This window comes from Rhinatrema bivittatum, chromosome 2 (genome assembly GCF_901001135.1).
Source record: "Rhinatrema bivittatum chromosome 2, aRhiBiv1.1, whole genome shotgun sequence".
NCBI lineage: Eukaryota > Metazoa > Chordata > Amphibia > Gymnophiona > Rhinatrematidae > Rhinatrema > Rhinatrema bivittatum.
The window spans coordinates 792,802,433-792,827,111 of NC_042616.1; the positions used below are offsets into that span (position 1 = coordinate 792,802,433).

The following is a 24,679-nucleotide window of genomic DNA, read 5'->3' on the forward strand; positions in this document are numbered from 1 at the left end:
CTCCAGGTCAGGCTATGCGGCTCTAATGTGGCAGGCTGTGCAAAGGGAGTGCCGTCTGAGCTTCTTTGCCGCCGGCGCCATTGCCTCTGCCTTTAGGTGGCCGGCCCGTACAAGGAATGTGGTGCGCACAAGTAATATGTCTTGATATGCGTGCTGTTATGTGCGCCTGGATATGCGCATGGTTATACGTGCAGCAAGGTGCGAAGTTGTGCGCATGGCTATGCGTGCAGTTGAGCGCGCAGCTGTGCACATGGCTAACTTGGGCACCCAAGCAGTGCAGTCTATCCTGCGCGTACTGACGGCCAAATAGAGGAAAGATGGCGCTGCAGCCCCCCACACGCTGGAGGTCACCACGTGGCTGGGCCACCAAGCCAAAACAGGGCCTAGCCCATCCAAGGCTGCTCAACCCGTTCGGGGCCCCTCTTTTTTACCTTGCCAGCTCGATAACGGGGTCGGTACAGCGCACAGAGACCAGAGGAGAAGACTCGCCAGAGCCCTTCTTCTTCTCACAATTAAAGATTTCTGCTTACCTGGTCTCGACGCTTACCAGCCAAGTGCAGGGACAGTCTCCAGCTGTGGGGGGAGAGGGCTTAACCTTCACCGCCATGCTTGGCTACGCACCCGCCGCCTTTCAGCCGCTTTAGCGGTTAAGTCCATACTGTGACCCGGCTACTGGACCAAGGCACACCTCTGAGGGATCTCAGAAATCACCTCAGGATTCTCAACTGGGGGAAGGATCCTTAAGTATCACTGCAGGAGAGCGGGGCTCGATCTTCTTAAATTTAAGGTAACAATTTCTTGTTTGTGCTGCAATCCCGCTAACACCATGCTAGTATGGGGATATTGTCTGCATCTGCTAGGAGACGGAGAGATCCTGAGGAGCTGAGGTCACTGCAGGGGTATATCTAGGGTGACGTCAGCTTTGAAATCTGACTCTGTCTCCCATCTGCTAGCAGAGAAGCACATAACCCACTGGTCCTAAGTCCATCTGGCTACATGCTAGGAATTTTTTTTTTTTTTACTAGGGATACATCTAGACCTGTCTATTGAATGCTTATGACATCCCCGGAAAAATTTCACTGCAGCTTTGGCCAAGAATAAGAAGAGACTGTGGTTCAGAAGAAATGGAGGCATATGCTCTGGTTAATCAAGATCTGGTAGGCATTAGGAAGGAAGCTGATGCTCCAGTGACCAAGGCAGATTTGGCATCTTTGATTCAGATCATCCAATTAATGCACACAGATATAGCTAGCACAATATCCAACATTCAAAAGGAATTACCGAGATTAATGGGAGAATTGAGATCTATGTGGTACAAATTGGTAAACAAATTGATAGCACGACCCGTGTCTATAAGACAATAGCATCCTTGGAACAAAATGTGTGTGTACTACAAAATAAACAAGAATATCAAATACTGAGGGTTCCAAAGAAAGAGGATTTGGAAGATCCATTACGCTAAATACAGGAGATATGCAGTCATATTCTTAGTTATAATCTACAAGGAACCATCAAAACAGAGAGCACATAATATCAATAGACAAAGGAGAGATCAACTCAACTTCCAAGAATACTAATAGCATGCTTTCACTCATTTGCTGACAAATAAAAAATACTGTAAAATCAGAGGCATGGATTCTATCAGTTTCAAAGGTTGTAAAATTAAGATTTTTCCAGACTTATTCCAAGAAAGACTGAAGAAAAGAAGAGAAATAAAATATATCACCATTTTGCTAAGGGAAAGAAATGTTAGCTACAGATGCGGCTTCCTGTTTTCCATTGATTTCACTTAGGATTCAAGGAGGTTTCACCTAACCAGTGCTCAGGACTGTCTACATACACTGGAAGAGTTGAACGCCAACAGATCGACCAGTCAGTGAAAAGATGACAATCTCTTTGACCCTCATCTGTAGTGAGAAGCTTGTACTAAATGTAAGTACATGGCACCAGAGAGAAATTCAAGAATCTTTTCCCTGAGAAAATGGAAAAAGAATCTGGGCAAAGACTTGCCCATTGGAGTTTCTTAATTCAGAGAGATTTGACCTTTGATCCTCACAATACATCAAAGACATCTAATGTTAATGTTTTTGGGGGTTTTTTCTCTCACCTACACTTTTCTTTCTGCTCTAGTTTTCATCTCCTTTGTCCTACTTCCTTATGCTCTGCAGGGGGCCATGGGACATTCTTATTCTGATTGATCAAAATCGCTTCATCTGGTCCCCTTTTCTTTCTTCTCCCTTTCTCTGTTCTTTTCCTATTAGGAAGGGAGGGGAGTACTTCTCTTCTCCAGGAGAAGACTTAAGGGCTATAATTTGATAGGATGCAGAGCCTAAGGAGTTGTGAGGGGTGGAAGAGGTGATGGGGGATTTAGTAGTTAATATTAAGGAAATACAGGGGAATCGGGTTATTTCTGATCCTTAATTGCCCAACTTTGCTTTACAAGATATGAGTTTCCATAAATTCTGATATGTCCATCATTTGTTTTACCATGACTATTATAAGACTATTATAAGACTTGGCTCTTCAAACAAGCTTTCCCGGACTCCAGCTAATGTCCTTCAACTTCAAGTTCTATAACACAACCAGCTCATTTAACTGTTCGTTGTAAATATTTAAAATGCTATTAACCTTTTCTTTTTCCTTCCTCTCCCAGTTTAAGCATCCCTGTTTTTTTGTAACTGCTTTCTTCCGCACTACAGTTCCAGTTTGTTTTTTCTTTCTATATACCACTGTTTTAATGTAAACCAGCATGATGTGATTTTACCATGAATGCCGGTATATAAAAACCTTAAATAAATAAATAAATAAATAAAGGTAAGCAAGGCTCGTGAAACAATATAATTATCTTTCTACTGCTTTCTATTATTCGAAAGTGTAAATAACCGAGTCACATCTACTCGTTCAAGACCTCTCATGATCTTAAAGACCTCTATCATATCCCCCATCAGCCGTCTCTTCTCCAAGCTGATCAGCACTAACCTCTTCGGCCTTTCCTCATAGGGGAGCTGTTCTATCCCCTTTATCATTTTGGTTGCCCTTCTCTGTACCTTCTCCATCACAACTATATCTTTCTTGAGATGCGGCGACGAGAATTGTACACAGTATTCAAGGTGCGGTCTCACCATGGAGCGATATAGAGGCATTATGACATTTTCCGTTCTATTAACCATTCCCTTCCTAATAATTCCTAACATTCTATTTGCTTTTTTTGACTGCTGCAGCACACTGAGCTGATGATTTTAAAGTATTATCCACTATGATGCCTAGATCTTTTTCCTGGGTGGTAGCTCCTAATATGGAACCTAACATCGTGTAACTACAGCAAGGGTTATTTTTCCCTATATGCAACACCTTGCACTTGTTCACATTAAATTTCATCTGCCATTTGGATGCCCAATCTTCCAGTCTTGCAAGGTCCTCCTGTAATGTATCACAGTCTGCTTGTGATTTAACTACTCTGAATAATTTTGTATCATCCGCAAATTTGATGACCTCACTCGTATTCCTTTCCAGTTCATTTTTATATATATATATATATATATATATATATATATATATATATATATTGAAAAGCACCGGTCCAAGTACAGACACCTGAGGCACTCCACTGTTTACCCTTTTCCACTGAGAAAATTGACCATTTAATCCTACTCTCTGTTTCCTGTCTTTTAACCAGCTTGTAATCCATGAAAGGACATCGCCCCTATCCCATGACATTTTAGTTTGCGTAGAAGCCTCTCATGAGGGATTTTGTCAAACGCCTTCTGGAAATCCAAATACACTACATCTACCGGTTCACCTTTATCCACATGTTTATTAACCCCTTCAAAAAAAATGAAGCAGATTTGTTAGGCAAGACTTCCCTTGGGTAAATCCATGTTGACTGTGTTCCATTAAATCATGTCTTTCTATATGCTCTACGATTTTGATCTTGAGAATAGTTTCCACTATTTTTCCAGGCACTGAAGTCAAGCTCACTGGCCTATAGTTACTTGGATCGCCCCTGGAGCCTTTTTTAAATATTGGGGTTACATTGGCCACCCTCCAGTCTTCAGGTCCAATGGATGATTTTAATGATAGGTTACAATTGGAAATGATAGGTTACAATTGGAAAATGCATCCAGGAATATTTTCCTTTTAACAAAAATAATGAATCACATAGGAATCTTGTCTGGGAAACAGGTAAGCTGATAGATCAGAGTCACGTTATCATATTAAAAGGTGCCATTAACAAGAGGAAGAGGAAAAAAAAAGCAATGCTCCAGTGGTCTGAGTATTGGTGGCAAAAAATGCCCCTTGGAAAACTGAGTCATAAACAAGGCCTAATTTTTTTTTTTAAGTCTTTATTTCTAAGTTTATAAATTTACACCAAAGCAATAACTTTGTTCAAGAACAAATACAATCTAAGGTCTGAAATAATAAGAACCAAAGTTGTAATACAAATAACATCATGGGAAGAAGACAAAAGAAAAAGCAAAAAAGAAAGAAACGTAGTAGCAATCTAAAGATTATAGTCCTCCTAATGGTACAAATCAGGATACAATAAGTTGATTTTCCTTACTCTGCAAAAAGCTTTCTAGTTGCACAGGATCACAAACAACATATTTATTCCCTTGCAGCTAAATAAAACACTTACAGAGAAACTTCAAAAGAAACACTGCCCCCAGGGAAAGCACTCTCTGCTTCTTAAAAAGAAATACTCTACGATTTTGCTGAGTCTCTTTTACAACATCAGAAAATATTGCAATTTTATGTCCTAAGAAACAAGTATCTTTTAATCTAAAGAAAAGTCATACGTAAAGTGTCATACGTTTATCAGCTTCAGAATTAAATGTCACTAATAAAATAGCTCTATCATTAACAACATACTGCGACTCTTCTAAAATTTCTGAAATTCTCAAACTCTTATTCAATGACTCAACTCTACCCAAATTTGTGGGAGACATTTTATCAATACCATAAGGTAAAACAGAAAATCTTGGAAACGTAGGCACATGTTCCTGAAGAAAATTCAAACATTCCACATAAAACCTCTGTAACATTTGTAATGGAGGAATTAAAGAATATCTTGAAAATTTTAAAAGCCTAATATGCAAATATTTTTTAAAGATTACCCAAATTTTCAATTTTTTGAGAAAACCTCTTATTTTCATTGACCAAAAAGACCTGACACTCATGTAGTACAGACACGTAGCAGAAACCTCAACCAACTTATCAGTGTTATTTTAACAACAGAGTGTTACCCCCCTTGGATAGATAAAGTTCCAAGGGATGAAAGTGCAACATCTGTATGAGATGGCAAAGATTTTTCATACCATGTCTTAGTTACAGCCAAAGCTGGAACAGGAGCCACAGCTGAAGTTAAAGATGACCCAAAATCAGTTCCTGGAATCTCTCCAAACGGAGCAGAGACAGGTGTGGATATCCTCACCAGACCTGCATTACCTACTGACCAAGGAATCGAGACGTCCAATGGCTGCAACAAGGAAGGACCTTCGTGATTCGGTAATTCAGATGGAATAGGAGCAGAGGAAGAGCCTCCAAGCTCTTGAGGCACAAAGGGACTTTACCATTAAAAATGGAACATTTCAAGCGTGGACTGTGAAGAGGGGGCAAGTGAGGGCTCAGAGGGGAAACCACAAAAGTGTCCTCACCTCTTCTTTCCTATGATAAAAGAAAAAAATAAAAGGAGGCCCCAGCAGAAATCTCTTCTAAGGGGCGCGACCCTTAGGCGCGCGGCTTCGGCACGATGCAGGGACGGTGTTTTTGCAGGGAAAGATGACGCCAGCTGGTTCCACTCTCCTCCTCCATCAGGGATCATTGGAGAGGGCCTCCAACTCCCACCACTCATTGCAGAGCCAGCATCTCCTTCCAATGACATCAGTCAGCTCTGCTCTCTGTCATCGAGGACCACTGGTGAGGGCCTCCAACTCCCACTGCAGGGCTGGCGATTTTGAAGGGGAAAGGAGTCCCCTTCCGATGACATCAACTGGCTCCACTTTCCTCCATCATCAGAGACTGCTGGTGATTGCCTCCAACTCCCACTGCTCACTGCAGGGACAGCACTCCCCTTCCAATAACATCAGCCAGCTCCACTCTCCTTCGTCGTCAGGGATCAATGTGAGTGCCTCCATGATATCTGCATCCATGACATCCTCATCTGTAGATATTCAGGAGTTTATGTACTGGAATGGCTGGAACATCCATCAGAGGCTGAAGAAACTGAAGCAGCCCAAAAACATCCACTCTTAAGACTACCTCCTTCCTGACACTGAAGGAAAGCCTCTTTGCCAGCTTATCCAGTGAGTAGAAGACATTTTTCTTGAGGAGATGAATGTTGAGGCAAGTCTGGTAAAGGGACAGAGGAATCCCATATGGAATCATCCTCCTTCAGCAACCACCATGATACACTGAGCCACGAACCTGATGATGGTGCTGACCAAGCAAAAGAGCTCCAACTGCTCTGAAGGGGAAGCTTCCAGGACAAACTCTGAGCCCACTGATACCACTTCTTCCCCTTCTGATCCATGAAGGGATTTCCCTGGAGGGGACTTATTCCCACACTGGAAGCTACTGAGGTAAAACACAAGCCTCTGGGAGGACTTTGTGCAACACCACTATGTAAGAAGATTTCCTCCTTCTTTGACAGGAGAGGCTTCAACCTCTCTCTCCAGTCCTCAGGGTCTAAAGAGGCAAATAAATTCTTCACAAGCTCCAGTAGCTAGGTTCCCACTGGCTGAGGGACCCTCTGTGCTAGGAAGAAAGGAGAGACATCCTTTTCAGAGACCTAAATTGGCTCCTCTTCTCTAAGTCCCATCGACACCAGCAGCACATTTATTTATTTAAAAACTTTTCTATACCGTCGCTAAGTTATATACCATTGCAACGGTTTACAAATAGGCACATAGACTAAGGTAAGTAAATGTAGGATATCGTACATTCTACCAGGTGCCAATAAAGTTCGGTTACAATTTCATAAATAAAATCATTATTTGAGTAATGTTGGTCAAGTCCAGGTATATTTATTGAGTTACTATCGCTTTGAAATATTACTTCTTAAATATAGGAATGAGTAAATTCATTCTCATCTGCATTACCCTGTACTTTCATTCTCTACCCTCCACACTCTTTAGTGAAGGCTTTTTAAAGAGCCATGTTTTTAGATTTTTCTTGCAGCTTACATTGCAGTGCCAGTGCGAGACTGGCACTGCAATGTAAGCTGCAGTCATGGGCAATTTCATGGGCACTCCATGCTAGATTCATCAATTTCAGGGCACTCCATGCTAGATTCATCAAGACTTTCTATTGATCAGCGCCATGTCTGTCAGATGGCACAGAAATACGTCCTCTTGAACTGAAACAGAACTTTTGCACTTTGAACCCGATGTGCTTCGCCCCAACAAAGTCAAGGCCTTAGCAGGCCGCACTGTCAAAGTGCTCTGTGTCAAAGAGAAGGACAGTGCCCTAGACTGCACTGGGTACAGAGAAAAGAAGTGACTTGATGCCATAAGGATATTCTCCTCCATGAATGAGGATGGCACCTATTCCAAGGAGGATCTGACCCATCTCGGGGTTGAGGCAAGCTATGCTCCAGTAAAGGACTATTCTAACAGTACAAGCTTTTACAGCACCAAGGTTGAAGGCCTTGCAGGGGGATCCCTCATGCCTCTCAGGTACTCTTCTCCGTGCAATAGCCAGCGCCTCACTCCTAGGCTCCACACTCAACTCCTAACTTGATGGATCCAAGGTTGCAGGGTCTTGCCTGAGTTGCAAGAATGAAAGGGAGAAGCTTCCCACATTGATTTACTGCACCACGTGTCTGTTGATGCCGCACTCCAGAAAGAGGAGCAGCTCCATTGCACCTTCCACAGGGCTTCCGTTTTCCAGATGTAGTTTTGCAGAACCCACAAAAACATGTTACTTCAACTGAAGCAGTTGTTAGAGTCATGATCTGGACCCATACAGTGATAGCAAACCAAATGAAAATCTGTGATGGGCATCCAGTAGCCACATATACAGACTTGGAAGTCAATGGCCATGGTTTACTTGGCCCCAGATATCTCTATTTCATACTTTTTTTTTTTTTTTTTTTAAGAACTGAAATATTTCTTGAGGGCCTGCCGAGGCAGCGGTTTGAAAAATAAAAAAACAATACGAGGCAGAAAAACCTGGCCAATAAAATAGGATCACACCAAAAATTACAAAGCCAAAAAAGTTCCTCTCTTAAACTTATCAAAATCCAACAAACAGAGGACACTGTACTTTTCTTTATGTATACCGATGTCCGGTATCTCTTATTAAGCTCCACCCTGTGTTGGTGATAGCCTTATTAGTAAGAATACTGTTTTTAATTTTTTCTTTTATTATTTCATATTTGAGTACAGTTTTTTTTAATATATCTTATTTGCCATCCATTAGTGATATCCCTCAACCGAAAGCGTTTAAAAATATGCTTATCTTTATAAAGTTAGCTCTCTATTGCACGGTCATCATCTATTGCTTTCATTAGCATTCTTTTATACTTAGCTAAATTTAATAAGAAGTTATCTTCTCTTGTAAAGACCATTTATTATTGCAAGACTGGAGCCGTCAGCGAGATTGGGATGACGGCTCCAATCTCACAATAATAAATAAAAATAAACAGTGATCAGTCATATATCCTGTGAAAGCAGAGGCCGTTACTAACAAATTCCTAGCTTACAACAGCAAGTGATTTGTTGCAAAAATTTTGCATGCATAGTATCCGTTTGTACTAAAAAAATAAAAAAATCCTATTTTGATACATTGAAAAGATGATCCTAATAGTCAATTATCATTAATGTTGGATTTTTATGAGTGCGGATTCAACATAATCAGTTACATACATTTTTTTCTTAACCTATACAGTAATTGAAATGCTGCTTATAAATGACCAGTCATGAAAAATATCAGAATTTGAATCAAGAACTTCTCTCATCTTACCGTCATTTAGATCTTGTAGTAGGTTTTCCTGACAGGAGAAGTCGAGCTTCACTTTGATATCGACAGTAAAAGTTGCAATCATTCCTGCCTTCAGCGGGAACTGGGAGAGTGTGTCTTCTAAGGTCCAGCTCAAGAAGTCACCATACAGCTTTTCTGTTGGGGAGGAAAAAGAACAAGGTCTCAAAACGAAAGGATATAGGATACTAGCCTGACTTTCAGTGAGCAATCCAAGCTGTTACAATATCAGGCGCAGAAGTCATTCTTCAGGTCTAAATAATGCAGTTATGCAGACTATAACTTTTACGCACAAATATCAACACAACTATGGCAGATTTAAGAAAACCTTCATAACTCAAAGCCTCTTATTTGTTTTTCATTGTGTTCCCTGACTAGACTGTAAATTCCAAGGAGTAGGAACTGCCCATAGGGAAAGTAGCTTTGAAACAGCCTCGCGGGCACATATGTATGCGCGCATGCTGGCTTTCGCCCAGAGATGCGGCCATTTTATAAATTTAGCACGTATGATATAAAATTATTTGTACATGCCTATATGTGCACGCAATTTTATATGGATGTGTGCATGTACACACAAATACCCGCTGTACCGCGTTAAGTGAGTGGATTTTATTAGATAAGCGCACCGTCAACACAATTACCAGTTTGCCCAGACCATTCCCAGTTCACTCAGATAAAGAATAGGACTTCATAAACCCCCCCCCCCCCCCAGTTAATATGCCACTCTTTTAGCATCAACCCTTAAAATTCCCCTAACTAGCCTTGTATTTTTTGTTTCATTACTTACACGCCATCCATAGCAGAAGTAAAGTTATGCATGAAGGGACTCTGGCATGCGCTTGTGCACGTACACATTGTGCATGCCGGCCCAAGATACTTGCATATCTTCCGGCTTTGGCGCTTGCAGGGCTTTTAAAATGTGCCTTTGTGTGTCTCTGTATAGCACGGTATACAACTGCTATGTGCTATACAAATTATAATAAAAATAATAAATATTTGACTAAAAATACAAGAAGAACTACAACTGTTCTAAAAGGCTACTAGATTATGGAACCTTAAATAGTTGATATGCAAGAAAACTTCAACATTAAAAACCACCACATCTTCCTGCACAGCTTATTAAAGGCACTAAGGATACATTTTCAAAAACCTACAGCCTGATTTAATAAACATTTTTCCCCATAGAAACAGAAAGTAAAAAGTACTTAAATAAGTTTCTGATGTATGCATGTAGATCTGGGAGTCATCAGCTTAAAGAAAATATCAAAAGCCAAGGAAGGACATCAGAAAACCAAGGGAAAAAGTAAAGAGAGACAAGAAGCTTTAGGACAGAGCCTGGAAGCACAATGATTGATAATGTGGAGGAAAATCCACCTGAGCATACTCTAAAGTGCCTTGGAGAGAGGTAAGAAGAGAATCAAGACAGGACAGAGTCCCAAAACTCAGGTAAGAACAGAATACGAAGGAGTGAGTTGTGATCAATGGTGTCAAAAGCAGCAGACAGGTCAAGGAGGATGAAGATCAAGCCAAGGTCTTTGGCTTTGAACAGATCACAAGACACTTTGGCAAGAGATGTTTGTGGAATTTATCAAAAGAAAGCCAGATTAGAGTGGATTGAGAATGGCTTGAGATTAAAGAAAATCAAGACAGGGAGGTAAAGATGCTTGAGTTGTTTGAATGCAAAACGGAGGAGGGAGATGGGGCAACAGTTGGTATTATAAACACTTTCCACATGTATAAGTATGAGGTTCAATACTGACCCATCCGTTATGGATTACCGATTGCCTGAGGAGCACCTCTTGAAGAAAACCCAGGATCTCCTTGCTGCCAACTAAGTATGATGAGCTCATAGCAATGGGGATGTTAATAAAGTGTTCTGTACTAGTAGGTGGATATCATGAGACAGTAGGGAATTAAAGGTCAATGAAAATACTGGACAAGAAATGGATGATTGTGAAGAGGGGAGTAGATCAGTGGTAGGGTGACTGCTACAATGTCTTGGTCAGCAAGAAAGAAATATTCCATCCTGGAAGAATAAAAGCCCAAATTCATCTGCATAATAATTAAGGATATACAATGGAAAGATGTTCTGTCATTTAATGGACAATAAATGATGGAACAGACTGAAAGTAAGAGAGGGATTCAGAAAAACAATTTGGAAAATCAAGTGTGACATGGTCATAGTCTGCCAGCAAAAACCCTTGATTTATAAGCTATTGTGGTAGAAAACCTTGATGTGGTTACAATCACTGAATGGTGGTACAGTAATAATCAGGATTGGGAGGTGGCAATACCAGTTTATACTCGTTCCAGAAAAATAGATTTAATAAACAGGAAGTAGCTCTGTCTGTTAGGGACAAAATAAATGTCATCATGGTAGAAATGAGTAGTTGAGATGCTAAGGAATGAGCTGAAAAAAAATGTATTTAAATGTTTGTATATTCCACTTATATTGAGCAAACCAGGCTAAGCAGCTTACACAATAAACAGACATGAACAAACAATAAGGAAGCATTAAAATATACCAAAACAAACACCAGAATCAACATTCGTATAAGCTATAAACTTCCATCATAAATAGAAGAGGTAGATATGGCATGATAGAAGCCATAGAAAGGCGATTCCACAAATGAGATATGCTTTTAATGGGAAACCAGATGTGGCATGGAGCATGACAATTACAGAAACACCTACAATCAAATGGATACTAGAATCCTTGCAGTACACATTCTTCCAGCAATAAGCTGATGATTTCACTCATGGAAAAGTAACACTGAGCCTAAAAATTATAAATGAATACAAAGTCATCAAAGTTACATTAACGGACAATTTAGGGTCCAATGATCACCATACAGCAGCATTTCCCAACCTTTTCCAGCCCAAGGCACATCTACATTAACAAAAACATTAAACATATATAGAAACATAGAAGTGATGGCAGAAGAAGACCAAACTGCCCATCCAGTCTGCCCAGCAAGCTTTCACACCTATTTGTTTTCATACTTATTTGTTACTCTTGGCCCATAAAAGTAACTTTTTGGTTCCAATTCCCTTCCACCCCCACCATCGATGCAGACAGCAGTGCTGGAGCTGCATCTAAGTGAAGTATCTAGCAAATTGGTTTGGAGTAGTAACCGCCATAATAAGCAAGCTACTCCCATGCTTGTTTACCCTGCCTGTGCAATTCAGTCCTTGTTGGTTGTCTGAATATAAATCCTCTTTACTTCATTCCCCCCTGCCGTTGAAGCAGTGAGCTGCGCTGGATATGTATTCCAAGTGAAGTATCAGGCTTAATTGATTCGGGGTAGTAACCACCGTAACAAGAAAGCTACACCCATGCTTATTTTTGTTTACCCAGACTATGTAATTCATTCCTTGTTGGTTGTTGTCTGAATATACATCATCTTTTCTTCATTCTCCCTGCCGTTCAAGCAGAGAGCTATGCTGGATATGCATTGAAAGTGAAGTATCAGGCTTATTTGGTTTGGGGTAGTAACCGCCATAACAAGCAAGCTACTCCCCTGCTTTTTTGTGGATGCAAATCCTTTTTTCCACATTTCCTCTTGCCGTTGAAACATTTATTTATTTATTTATTTAACTTCTTTTACTATACCGACACTCAAGACCAGGTCTTATCGTACCGGTTTACATTAGAACAAGGGGAAAAACCAATTAACGTATAAGTGGAAATGAGAAGTTACATTAAAACAGGGAGAGTAAAAACATGGATGTCGGAAGATAGGACAGAATTAAGTAATCAAACAATAAGTTAACAAAAATTCCAAACTATAAATTAACATAAAACAATAAATTAGTAGTACAGAAACATGGATTATAGTCAGCGGAAATATACATGGAAATATATATATATGGAAATATATACAGCTGAAATATACATGGTATGTCAAATGGGAGGAGTGGAGGGGGTGAGGGGAAAGGGTGGGTTGAGGTTGCGGGGGGAGAAGGGAAAAAGGTAGGGAGTGCGGGGAGGGAGAAGGGTGGGTACATAAAGCATAAAGCAATGTTGGAGTCGCATTAACTGTGTGTATGTTTATTGAATAAGGATATTAATCTCCAGGTAGTAGCCGTCATTCCCACAAGCAAGCCACCCCCCGTGCCTCTTCTCTTCATTCACATCCTCTAGACTTTATGGATCCACAGTGTTTATCCCGCACCCTTTTGAAATCCTTCACAGTTTTGGTCTTCACCACTTCCTCCAGAAGGGCGTTCCAGGCATCCACCACCCTCTCCGTGAAGAAATACTTCCTGACATTGGTTCTGAGTCTTCCTCCCTGGAGTTTTAAATCATGACCCCTGGTTCTGCTGATTTTTTTTGCAACGGAAAAGGTTTGTTGTTGTCTTTGAATCATTAAAACCTTTTAAGTATCTGAAAGTTTGAATCATATCACCCCTGCTCATCCTTTCCTCCAGGGTGTACATATTTAGATTCTTCAATCTCTCCTAATAAGTCATTTGATGAAGACCCTCTACCTTTTTGGTCGCCCTTCTCTGGACCGCCTCCATCCTGTCTCTGTCCCTTCAGAGATACGGTCTCCAGAACTGAACACAGTACTCCAGGTGAGGCCTCACCAAGGACCTGTTATAAGGGGATTATCACTTCCCTTTTCTTACTCTATATTCCTCTCTCTATGCAGCCCAGCATTCTTTTGGCTTTAGCTATCGCTTGTCACATTGTTTCGCCGACTTCAGATCATTAGAGACTATCACCCCAAGGTCTCTCTCCTGCTCCGTACATATCAGCCCTTCTCCCCCCATCGAATACAGTTCTTTCGGATTTCCACACCCCATATGCATGACTCTGCACTTTCTTGGCATTGAATCTCAGCTGCCATATTTTGACCACTCTTCCAGCTTCCTTAAATCCCGTCTCATTCTCTCTACTCCTTCCGGCATGTCCACTCTGTTGCAGATCTTAGTGTCATCCAAAAAAAGACAAACCTTACCTTTTATCCCGTCTGCAATGTCGCTCACAAAGATATTGAACAGGACTGGTCCCAACACCGATCCCTGCTGCACTCCGCTTAACACCGCTCTCTCTTCAGAGTAAGTTCCATTTACCATCACACATTGTTTTCTGTCCGTCAACCAGTTTGCAATCCAGGCCACCACCTCGGCACTCACTCCTAAGCTTAGCATACCAACCTTTGCACAGCAGGCAGTGGGAATATGGAAGACTCCCATGTGTGAAAGAAAAACTAGGGAAGCACCAGTCTCACTTCCAAAATTTAAAACAAAGGGAGAGAGGGGGCAGAAACACACAACACAATAGGCTACATACAGTACACATGCAAGAGAAAGACATTGATAAGATGCAGGCAACCAGGCTGCTGCATGTGGCTGCCACAGCATCTCTTCAGCAAGGTCTGGCCACCAGCAAGACCTGGTCACCAGGTCAGTTTCCAGGGTAATATGTTTAGCCTTCATACCAGCTTGTTATAGCTAGGCTTAATTTCACCAGAAAAACAGGCATGGAATCTGTCCTTCCAGAAACAAACCACTCTGGCTGATATCCAAGAGTAGATTTCACAGTCATCAATGTCATGATCCTTTTCAAGGCAGATGTAGCATTGCATGTCAAGGGCAGCACGGAAGTTGCAGGGGTAATCCAGGCCATGTGTGGTTTGTCAATGCAGCATTGCCGGTAATCATACTGAACCATATGAAATGGTCGAAGGCTGTGCAGCACTAGAGCTAGTACATCATTGCCAGAGCTTCCTGGTGTCACAAGTGAGTCTGTTGTGAGTGCACAGATTTCCATCCCACCACCATGCAGCCCCTCTTTTCTCCGTCACGCCCTGTCTTACACCCAAGAGCAGTCCTCCTTTTCTACTACACCTTCAGTTTCCTCTCTCCATTCATCCCCTCATTCTCTCGTCACTCTCTCCCTCCTCTACTTTCCCCTCCTCATTTCCTGTCATGCTCCCTCCATCCTCCCAGCCCCAATGAGGGGTCAACATCCAGTCTCCTTGTAGCAAAGCCCAACCAGGTCCTCCTCCAAGATAGTCTCCTTCCTTTCACATTTATCTTATGCACTTGGCACTTCTAGCTATCGGTGTCCTTTTTCAAGTTACATACATAAATTGAAAAACTTTACAGATGGATGGAACTTGGCAGGAGACAAAACATTTCACAGCATATTTAACTCTGAAAAACATTTATACACATATCACTCCTATATTAGAGTCCCTCCATTGGTTTCCATTATCATACCGTATCCAGTACAAGTAAGCCATGCTCATACACCCTATTATTCATAATATTCACTCTCCCTGGATTGTATTAAAAATCCATGCTCCCATTAGATCACTGAGATCCTCTGGACACAGCTTCTTAGATGCTCTCTCCCCAAAGGTAGCCCACTTTGATAAGGCAAGAGAATGTGCATTCTTCTAAGCCAGCCAGCCCTCTCCTTTGGAATACCCTTCAAAAAGAGTTAAGAAGTCTCCACAAAAGAACATTTTTTAAAAAGCCTTAAAATCACGTCTCTTCCAAAAGGCATTACTGATCCAGGTAAGCAACATGCCATAATTCTGGCCTCATGACCTTTGGTCATGTTGCTGATTGTGTTGTATTATTGTTTTTCACCCTATATTTTATGTAACATTATTTTTTTTGTTTTATTCATTATGTATGTTTCATTGTGCCCCGCTCTGAATATAGAAAAGGCGGGTAACAAATGTTCTAAAATAAATAAAATAACTTGAGGCCTGCCTAACATCCTATATTTAGCTACATACATCTAGTAGCACTACAGAAATGCTAAATAGTAGTAACACTAGTAGTGTTTGCTTCAGTTACTTAGTCAATAGTGCCTTTTTTTTGTACGCAGTAACAATTCTCAGCTTATCAGTGTAGTTTAACATCCTCACTATTACAAGACTTGTTTTTATCACATTTTTTCTGATGATTCCAAGTCAATCTGCTTATTCAACACTTATTGAATCCAACTTGTGATTTAGGCTCAGAGTCTCTGATAAGGCTATATCAATTGCACCCTAACCATTTCAAGAAGATCAATCACCTGTAAATTATTCCTTCTACCTATATTATATATATATATTATATATTATACTATAACCCAAAACATAAATTCAGATGAAATGGTAATTGTAAAATTCTAACCAATCACAAAACTGATATGACTTACTATTTTTCTAATAGCTTTCAGGATAAATAGCAGTCCATGTGAAATACTAGCTCTGTCTAGTGCTAGGCAGAAAGCAAACCTTGTTTAGTAGAAATAATGATTTCGAACAAGAAGGCATGAGAAGAAGTTTCCTAAGTAGTAATATCAGAAAATATTAATTCACAGAAAAGTTAGTGGATGCATGGAACAGCTTCCTAGTGGAATTGGTGGAGGCAAAAATAGTAATAGAATTATATGGTGAATTTTAAAAGCCTGGTTTGCACCAAAATTACATGTAGGGCTTACACACGCCCACTGTATTTTTAAAGCCGCCTACATGCGCATGTGTCTCCCACTGCATGCATATCTCACTCAATTAAAAAGGGGCGTGGTGTACACAGGGCATAGGCATTCTGAGGGCCTGGGCACATGCCCAGGTCTTAGTGCTGTTTAACTTTACTTCTGCTACGGAGGAGGTGTAAGTGTAAAAAACAAAAACCAAAACCACAGTCGTAAGCGATTTAAAGCGTATGGGGTAATTAGGGAGTGCAGACTATTAAACTAGGGAGGTTTGGAGAATCTAGCTCTACTCTGGTGGATGCACGCCAGTTATAAAATTCCCTTATGCATCCAAAACCCAATTTGCGTGGTTGGGCAAAATTAGGCACTTAGGATATTTTATAATGTACATGATTATGTACACATAAAATCGCTGCATCCCTGAGCACACACTGATGCACACGTCAATTATGCACCCGCACACCCCACTTTTGAAACTTACCGTCCCTGTCAAAGTTTCCCTGTCCCCCCTTCCACTCAATTCAAATCTGATCATATGATCACTATTGCCAAGCGGCCCCACCACTGTTACCTCTCTCACCAAATTCCTGCACTCCACTGAGAATTAGATCTAAAATTGTTCCCTCTCTCGTCACCTCCTGAACCAATTGCTCCATAAAATGGTCTTTTATTCAATCCAGGAACTTTACCTCTCTAGCATGCCCTGATGTTTCACTTACCCAGTCAATACTGGGGAAATCGAAATCTCCCATTATTACTGCACTATCAGTTTGGTTAGCTTCCCTAATTTCTCTTAGTATTTCACTGTCTGTCTCACCATTTTGGCTGGGTGGACGGTAGTATACTCCTATCACTATCCTCGTCCCCAACACACAAGGGATTTCTACCCATAAAGATTTAATTGTACATTTAGTCTCATTTAGGATCTTTATCCTGTTGGACTCTATGCCATCCCGGACATAAAGCGCCACTCTGTCACCAAAATTCTCCTCTCTGTCATTGCAATATAATTTGTACCCTGTAGCCCTATCCCATTGGTTATCCTTTTTCCACCATGGCTCTGAGATGCCAATTAAGTCTATGTCATCATTCACTGCTATGCACTCTAATTCTCCCATCTTACTTCTTAGACTTCTTGTATTAGCATACAAACATTTCAAAGTGAGTTTTCTGTTTGTATTTACATTCTGCTTTTCAGTTGACAGGGATAAATTGGAATCTTTTAGCTCAGGTGAGTTTTTAATTATAGGTATTTAAAATAAATTTTCTTATTTATTTATTTATTTATTTATTTATTTATTTATTGTTTTTGTTATACCGAGTTTCATGACAGGCATCACATCAACCCGGTTTACAATTAACAAAGTGTGTAAAACATAACATAACGTAAAACAATGTTCTCAAAAAGAACCTTGAACTTTAAATATCGTGAATCAGATATAGGAATTGAGAAAGTTACAATAAATCAGGGAAATCAACTTGGAGCTGGAAAAGGGGAGAGATTGCACAGAGCAATATTAACATTTCAGTCTATTAATGTAATAGAGTAGCATAGTGAGTAAATAAGAATATGTGAGAAACTGTGGCAATACCTCACTATGGAACGGAACATAAATAACCAAATGCATAAATACGACAGTGTTATGATAAAAGTTCAGCAGGTATTGATGATTGTCAATTTAAGGTTGATTGAATTGTATTTGGTCCAGTTATTGGATAAGAGTTTGTGCTATTTAATGGAGGAATTATTCAAGGCTTGGAAATGCTTTTTTGAAAAGCCAAGTTTTTAGTCTTTTCCTAAATGTTAGAGAGCATGGCTCCTGTCTCAAATCTGGTGGGATAGAGTTCCAGAGAGTTGGACCTGCTGAAGAGAAGGCTCTGAGACTCAATGATTTATGTTGGTAGGTTTTGGCCTTTGGTATTTGGAGTGACTCTTTGTAGCATTCCCTGATGGGTCTGGCGGAAGTGTATTTTTTAAGAGGTATTTGTAGGTCGAGGTGCGTGTTTTGGTTGATAGTTTTGTATATGATGTTAATGGTTTTATACATGATTCTATAGTGGATCGGTAGCCAATGGAGGTTTTTGAGGATAGGTGAAATGTGGTCCATTTTCCTGGAGTTTGTGAGGACTCTGGCTGCAGAGTTCTGGACCATTTGTAGAGGTTTGGTATAGGAAGCTGGGAGGCCTAGTAGTAATGAGTTGCAATAATCTAATTTGGAAAAGATTATTGCTTGCAAAATTGTTCTAAAGTCTTGGGCGTGAAAAAGTGGTTTAATTCTTTTCAGGATATGTAATTTGTAGAAGCAGTCCTTGGTGGTTTGGTTAATGAAAGGTTTGAGGTCGAGTCGATTGTCCAGGATGGCTCCTAAATCTCTTACGTGGGCTGTTTGAACCTCTCTCTTGGGATGCCTCTCTCTTGGGACCTCTCTTGGGACCTCTCTCTTGGAACCTCTCTCTTGGGATGCCCTAACTCTAATGCTTCATTAGTATCCTTTGAAGATACCTCCCTTCAAACCATGCGCTGCTGAGCGACAGCCTGCTTTCCCCTTTGTTCTAGTTTAAAAGCTGCTCTATCTCCTTTTTAAAGGTTAGTGTCAGCAGCCTAGTCCCACCCTGGTTAAGGTGGAGCCCATCCCTTTGGAAAAGACTCCCCCAAAAGGTTCCCCAGTTCCTTACAAAACTGAATCCCTCTTCCCTGCACCATCGTCTCAACCATGCATTGAGACTCCGGAGCTCTGCCTGCCTCTGGGGACCTGCACATGGAACAGGGAGCATTTCAGAGAATGCTACCCTGGAGGTTCTGGATTTCAGCTTTCTACCTAAGAGCCTAAATTTGGCTTCCAGAACCTCCCTCCCACATTTTCCTATGTTGTTAATGCTCACAAGAACCATGACAGCCGGTTCCTCCCCAGCACAGTCTAAAATCCTATCTAGGTGACGCGTGAGGTCCGCCACCTTTGCATCAGATAGGCATGTTACCAGGCGGTCCTCACGCCCACCAGCCACCCAGCTATCTACATTCCTAATAATCAAATCACCAATTATGATGGCTGACCTAACTCTTCCCTCCTTGCCAGAAGCCCTGGGAGACACATCCTCTGTGCGAGAGGAAGATGCACTATCTGGAGAGCAGGTCATTGCTATAGGATCATTTCCTGCTGCACAAGGTCGATGCTCTCCATTTATGAGACTATTTCTCCTCCAAGACAGCACACCAGGGATGCCAGACTGGAGTTGGGATGGCTACTATGTCCCTGAAGGTCTTAATATATACTTCTCTGTCTGCCTCGGCTCCTCCAGGTCTGCCACTCGAGCCTCCAGAGATCAGACTCGTTCTCTGAGAGACAGGAGCTCTTTGCATTGGATGCATACATACAACTTCTCACCAGCAGGTAAAAAATCATACATGTGACACTCGATGCAAAAGACTGGGAGGTCTCAGATTGCTGCCTTCATCTTCAATTTGTTCAGTTCGTGGTTAAGTTTTAGGATGCTATGGATGTAGGATTGCGTACGATTAGGGTCCTTTAAATGTATTAGTGTATTCACTAGATATCTGGTAGTAACCTACAAGGGAATAATCAAACTCTTGATAAGGTGTAGGGAATTTCTGAGTTTAAGTTAAAAGACAGATTTTTTTTAAAGTGTGAAAGTGGCACCTGCCTATAAATTAAAGGATGAACTAGGGGTGGGATAGGTTCCTAGAGGATAAATCCATAAACTACTGTTACGATGCAGCTACAAAGGTCAAAATCATGTAAACTAATTGGTTAAGAGTAGTAATCCCCATGCCTTCTGTTAGCAGTAGTACTTGCCACTCCATGCTGGCTACCGCCATGCACCCTTTTCTTAATTTCCAACTGTAGCCCATAGGGGTCCAAATGTTTATCTCATGCTTTTTGAATTAATTTACTCTTTTTCTCTTCACTACCTCTACCGGAAGAGCACTCCAGGCATCTACCCTCCTTCTCCTTGAAGAAATATTTCCTGATGTTGGTTCTGAGTCTTCCCCCCTGAAGTTTCATGTTGTTCCCTTAGTTGTACTGTCTGCTTTCCAATGGAATAGGTTTGAGAAGCATGAGTAATTAAAACTTTCAGGGATCAGGTGGTCTGTATCATATCTCCCCTGTGCCTCCTCTCTTCCAAGGTATACATTTAGGTTGCCCTTCTCTGGATCGTCTCCTTCCTGTCTCTATCCTTTATGAGATAGAGTCTCCAGAACTGAACACAATACTCCAGGTGAGGCCTCACCAAGGATGTGTACAAGGGCATTATTAGTGGGCCCGCCAGCACATCTCTGACCTCCCTCAGTATCCTTGGATGTACCTCATGCGGCATAATGGCATTGTCCATTTTCAGTTTTCTTAACTCTTCCCATACATTCTCCCCATAGAAATGGTTTCATCTACCCCCACTCTCATCTATAGTCTTCTCAACTAGAAATTCTCCAGGGTTTTCTTTAGTGAATACTGAACTGAAGTATTTAATATTTCTGCCATTTCTTTTTCTTTCTTCACACATTGCTCTTTGTCACCTTTCAATTTCACTATACCATTTCCTCCTCTGATATATCTAAAAATTGTTGTCACTTTACCTCTTTGGCCAATCCTTTCTTCTGCTTGACCTTTTACTTTCCTGATTTCTTTCTTTGTCGCCCTCAGTTTCACCAGGTATTCTTCTCGGTATTCCTCTTTTTAGGATCCTTTATACTGTACTTCTTGAACGCTTTTCTTTTTTCCTTTATTTTTCAGCCACCTCCTTTGGTTTCTTTTTCCTCTTATTTTTGTTTACTTTTCTAACATATCGATTTGTTGCCTTTGTAATAGCTCCTTTTAATTTGGAGCACTATTGTTTTACCTCACCCATTTTCTCCCAGTCTTCCTGGAACATCCCCATTTTGAAAAAGTCCATATTTTCGAAATTCAAAACTCAGTCCTTCGTGTAACTTCTCTGTATCTTCTTTGCAATATCAAACCATACCGTCTGATGATCACTGGTGCTCAGGTGTGAACCTGCACAGATATTAGAGACAACATCCCTTTCGTGAGCACTAGATCAAATATTACACCCTCCCCTTGAAGGGCATCCACTATCTCTCTACTTCTTGTAGATTCTGGCAAATTAAAATCTTCAACGAGCAACACTTCTCCCTTTTTCCCCACCCTTTGGGATGTCTTTGACCAGAACTCTTTCTAGCTCTTCTGCCTAAATTGGAGGCCTGTAGACCACACCACTGTAAATGAAAGCACCATCTTTTTTTTAGGACATCCCTTGCATTTCAGTTGCTTGGATATTGTTTTTGACATAAGGAGCTACTCTTCCCCCTTTTCTGTCCTCTTTGTCCTTCCTTAATAAGTTAGGGCCAGGGATGGCCGTATCCCAGTCACGAGACTCGGTGAACCATGTTTCTGTAACAGCAATGATGTCCAGATCCGCCTCCACCATTAGGGTCTGCAGGTCTGCAGACTAGGAACATTTGTGGTCATAGCTTTCCAACTACTTGGGGCTAGATTCATTAAGGCTTTTCTCCCATTTTGTGTACATGGGAGAAACCCTTAGAGAATCAGGTACTTGGTTTGCTGCTCTTCCTTGTCACCTTTTCTGCATTTTTGAGCTGATTGATTTAATTTTCTTCTCCCACTTCCTGTATTCCTTGGGGTCAAATGCTTATTTCATTGGCCACCTCCTGTCACCCCCCGCCCTCTAAATTCCTGATAATGTATGATTAAAAATTTTTGCTTGGCATCTTCTTTCCTGCCAAGGACAAATGTAGACCATCCTTGTTTCAAACATGGCCCCCCAACCCTCAGTGTACCCAAAACCACTTTCTTTAGACCATTTTTTGAGCCTGAAATTGAAGTTATCTATAAGGCAGAGCCTTTCCATTCCCTTTCCATGAACAGGTAATACTTTCAAAAAGGCAATGGTCTTTGCCATGTGTCCAATCTTCTTCCCTAGATTTTGGGAATCTTTGTGCTTCGAGGATACCATTTCTAGCAAGGTCCTTGATCCCCAGATGGATGATAATATTGATATCAGAGTCTCTACTTTCTTCTGTAATTGCATTGACTATCTGGCTAGTATTTCTACTGGTTTAGGATCCTGGAAGGCATTTAACTCTTGAGTCCCCATCAAAATGATTTCCCAGATTGGTTGCCTTAACAGTTTTGAATAGACTAGACAAAGCAATCTTGCATGGAAAGGTTTGGGTGGAGGCAGGCAATGCAGTAAGGGATGCTGTATTGCCTCACAAAGCAGAACCATTCTTGGCTTTCAGTGCTCTAAGATATTAAAACTTAACTCAGGAGAGGCATATTAGAAATCCCTATAGTCCTATCGATGCATGTATGTTTGTTAATCAAAGTTTGAAAAGGAAATAGCAGTTGGATATATGTTGAAAATATGTATAACGCCAAGTGAGAATGTGAGAGAGGGAATAAAGTTGTGAAAGAAAGATAAAATAGATGAGGATAAGAGAAATTGGTATTGTATTGCAGATGAGATCCTAGGAATTATGGTAGGCCAAAGTGGGTTTTACAAGACTAATGCCATGGTAGGCAAACCATGTTCTATATCCAATCCACAGGTAGCTTTCATTCGGCTTTTGGCAGTGAAAGCATGTCACTTTTACAGGTATCTCCTTTCCAGACCTATTCTATGACCTTGGGAAGGGGGTGGGGAAAAGGTACCCCCTCCTAAATTCCTTAGACCACTCAATGTGCTCTGGAATTCATTGCTGGAGGATGTGATAAAGGCAGTTAGCACAGCTGGATTTAAAAAATATTTGGACAAGTTCTTGGAGAAGTAAATAAACTTATTAACCAGATACACTCGGGAAAAGCCACTGCTTATCCTGGACATTAGCAGCATGAGATCTATCTGCTGTTTGGAATCCTGCCAGTTATTATGACCTTGATGGACCCTTGGTCTAACCCAGTATGGCAATTCTTATGTTCTTATGATCCAAATAAGGCCCTCGTGGTGCTTTGGACTTAAATCTTGGTTCATCCCTTACAAGTGACTTTTGCCTAAGAAACTTTATTAAAAGAAGTTGTTTTTGGGTGGTGTTATTTAATAGTGTAAAGGAAAGTTTGTTTTAATTAATTTATTTTTGCTATTTCTCTCCAAATGTAAAAATACTTTAACAGTGTCTAAATCACTCTGATAGGGAGTATTCTTGATTGAATTCACTACAGCCTCAAGCAGGAGTAACTATTTTTAGGGGTTGGGGTTGCTGAGTCAAATAAAGGGCATATATATAGTAGAGTGAATAACTGTTTGTAGGCATGTGTGTTGGTGGAGTCTGGGGTGGCTGCTTTTCTAGCATGATCCAAGTATCTTTTTTTCAGGCCATAGCAAATATCCATTTATTTGGTTGAATTTTAGTTTTATTAGTAAATTTCTGATTTTTTTTTTAACATTTGCTACTTTGTTTTTTTTCTATTGTTCAACCTCTGAGGTCCAAAAATATTTTTGTTGAATCAAACCCTTAATTGCAATTAGTTATTTATATCTTCAATGATTATACCCAGACTATACAGAATATTTGATAGTATGTATTAGAGATACTACAAATATGAATGGGATTATAGGTTGATGTATAAAGATTTCCTTCTACAGTATAAATATTAATATTTTTCAAGGAAATGAAAGCTGAAGTGACATTGAAATGATCAGATAACCATGGAGACTGCATTCTTAGCAAGAGCTATAATAACTATTTCTTTAGGCACTTTTCTGTCTGCTTCAATGTATTTTATAACATTTTATTTAATACAGTTATGCCATTAAACCCCACACCTGATTAAAGAATAAACTGTCCCATAACTGATGACACATTTTTCTTGCAATGCAATACTTTTTTTCACATAAAGGCAAATGGTGGTGGGGCCACTCGGCAATAGTAATCATAATATGATCAAATTTGAATTAATGGCTGGAAGGGGGACAGTAAGTAAATCTACAGCTCTAGCACTAAACTTTCAAAAGGGAAACTGCCAAAGAAGGAAAAGGCCTGTAAAAATGTATTTATTTAATTGACTATATATATACTAGCCGTTAAGCCCGTAACAATGGGCTACATTAAAAAAGAAATTTCGGTCCATTTCCTTCCCCCTCATTCTCTTCCACCTCCCCCTCCCTCTCCCCCTCATTCTCCCTTCCACCTCCCCCTCATTCCCCCACCTCACTCTCTCCTCCCTCCCCCCTCCCCTCAGCCACTCCCCCTCTCTCAATCCCCTCCCAGCTCATTCACAA

General features: G+C 40.7%; 1 protein-coding gene across 5 annotated transcripts in view; it reads right to left on the reverse strand.

The window, feature by feature from the left end:
* Positions 1-24,679, reverse strand: part of TRAPPC9 (trafficking protein particle complex 9) — a 1,860,352-nt gene that overhangs the window by 1,479,741 nt on the left and 355,932 nt on the right. For all 5 annotated transcript variants that reach the window (XM_029592072.1, XM_029592073.1, XM_029592076.1 and 2 more), the window contains one exon: positions 8,962-9,114. In XM_029592072.1, coding sequence (XP_029447932.1) covers positions 8,962-9,114 — 153 coding nt within the window. The remainder of the gene's footprint in view (positions 1-8,961; positions 9,115-24,679) is intronic.